This window comes from Seriola lalandi, unplaced genomic scaffold (genome assembly GCF_002814215.2).
Source record: "Seriola lalandi dorsalis isolate HSWRI2012SDOR001 ecotype SW California unplaced genomic scaffold, Sedor1 jcf7180002054934, whole genome shotgun sequence".
Classification (NCBI taxonomy): Eukaryota; Metazoa; Chordata; class Actinopteri; order Carangiformes; family Carangidae; genus Seriola; species Seriola lalandi.
In genome coordinates, this window is record NW_019525486.1 from 515,622 (window position 1) to 517,858 (window position 2,237).

The 2,237-nt window shown below is 36.4% G+C and overlaps 1 protein-coding gene across 1 annotated transcript in view; it reads left to right on the plus strand.

Annotated features, from left to right (window-relative positions):
• The window catches only part of agmo (alkylglycerol monooxygenase), a 46,845-nt gene extending 45,655 nt beyond the window's left edge, over nt 1-1,190 (plus strand). Inside the window, exon 13 of the mRNA XM_023393439.2 lies at nt 543-1,190. Coding sequence (XP_023249207.1) covers nt 543-623 — 81 coding nt within the window. The 3' untranslated portion in view covers nt 624-1,190. The remainder of the gene's footprint in view (nt 1-542) is intronic.
• The last annotated feature ends 1,047 nt before the right edge of the window (nt 1,191-2,237 follow it).

Below are 2,237 nucleotides of genomic sequence, written 5' to 3' on the forward strand. Positions count from 1 at the left end.
CTGAGGTGGTCACACTTAAACAGATAATTAAAGCTAAAAGTCAATTTAGAGAAAATCCTTCAGCAATCATTTTGATAATCAATTAATCTTTTTTTTAAGCAGTAAAAAACTGAATTAAACTAAATTTAAATTTAAATTGTGGTTTAGTAAACTGAAAATCTTTGACTTTGGGCTGATGACTTGACAAAACAAACTATTTCAACATGTCTCTGTGGAATTTAAAACTTTGAATTGAGCATTTTAACCATTTTCTCACACTTTATAGACAAATCAATTAATCAATTAAATTGAAAGAATAATTAGCAGATTAATAGATTATGAAAACAATCTTCAGTTGCAGCCAGATATGTGAAATTAAATGAAAATATCTTCCCAAATCACTGACAATCCAACACAACAACCCTCAGACTCGGCAGTCAGCTGATTAAAGCTTTCACAGACCAATATTTTCAAATCTCTACAAGGTGTCGATCATTATTTTGAATCAAACACATTCACATTGAGCCTCTGACCCTCTCCCCCTCTCTCTCTCTGTTGTCCAGGCCTTTGTCTCCCTCTCTCTGCTGTACTGGGCTCTGCAGAGCTTCACTCAGCTGCTCAGCATCAAGAGGAAGGTCGACTGAGTCAACACGAGGCGACGCTGACTGATGTGCGGGGGAATTTTATCTTTTGAAGTCATGATGACTGATATAATTCCATAGAAACATATTCTGAATCACCATAAACACTTTGTACAGCCTAATTCGTGTCTGGCCTCCATCAGCTTGTGCTGGGTTTTTCTTTTTATTGGATAAGTGAAACAAAATGGTTGTTTCAGCTTCTGCTTGATTCATTTTTTTACTTTTTAATGTTCATCTGGTCAAAGACTGTTTATAACCAAAGCTTTATCATGAAAACAGTTTCATATCAAATGATTAATTTCTTTCGATAATTTTGTTTTTCTATGTCTCTGCTGTGCTTTTGTTTAAAATTAAATTAATAACAGAAGAGCTGCGGTGATAATTAATTCACTAATCAATCAGCATGTTTAACCTGAGCCACTATGACCAACTATACAACATATACCTCTTATAAAGCAATTGCATACTGATGCCTGGTAATTTCCCTTTCAACTTATATTGTGATATTGCACAACACTGTACAGCATACTGTTTTTGGGATCTCATTGCAATAAAACATTTGTAATTTTGCTTTTCCAGTCTCCGTTTTTGATTTCCCTAAAATGCATTAAGGTCAGACAGAATGAAATAATGTAAAAGCAAATTGAAAGCCTGGAGGTTGTGCTGCGTGTCGGCTCTGTGCTGGCAGATCCTCCAGCCTCCAGATCGTGTGTGGGAGTGACAAACAGTCCACAGCAGATGGTGCTGTTATCCTCCGTCATGATTCTCATTTAAATCTGCCTCTTGTTTTCAAGCCGCTCCTGTCCGTGCTCATCAAACCTGAACATCACTGTAAAGAGAATCCACCGAGGTACTGAGGTAAAGCAAAAGCTAACATTTTCCAGTTTGAAGTCAAAAAATTAATGGATTGTAATTTCAGGTTCTTCTGAAGGGGTGAGATTTAACAATTGTTATATAAAATGAAAAATAATATATATTTTAATATAAAACAAAATGATGACCATGATTTATCCCCGTTGATACAGCATCATGTCTCCCTAAGACTCAATCGAAAGGTCTTCTGCCTCCACCTCTTACTTGCTGCAAACTGCCAATTATGTACAATTACATAACATCCACTTTAGGGCAGTGTGCATGTGTAATAATATTAATATCAGTGTGACACTGTGTTATATCGATGGTGAAAATATCACTGGAGAATGAAGGAGCAGAAGCAGGTGTGAATGTTCGAGATGAGTCATGTTAGCAGGTCTACAGATGGTATTACTCCACTTGTGCATATGTGCAGATCGTTCACGGTGGGTTCAGTCAAATACCAGACATCTTAACAAATTTATTCATCTTACAGATGCAGATAACATCTGTGAAGAACAGTTGGCAGAACAAGCTCATTTGGATATACATGTATACAGTGAATATAAAGTGGAGTGTGAAGTTCATCATCACATCATCAAACACGTCATGTGACACTTTAAATCTCCAATTAAAACCTGCTGCTGCTGTTCTCAGTTCATCAGCGAAGTCACTGTCAGTAGGTTTCCATTAACCTGCTTCATGCGCTTTCATTATCCCTCTTTGTATGTTGCATTTGTTTCCTTTTATTGCATTTCTTTTTTT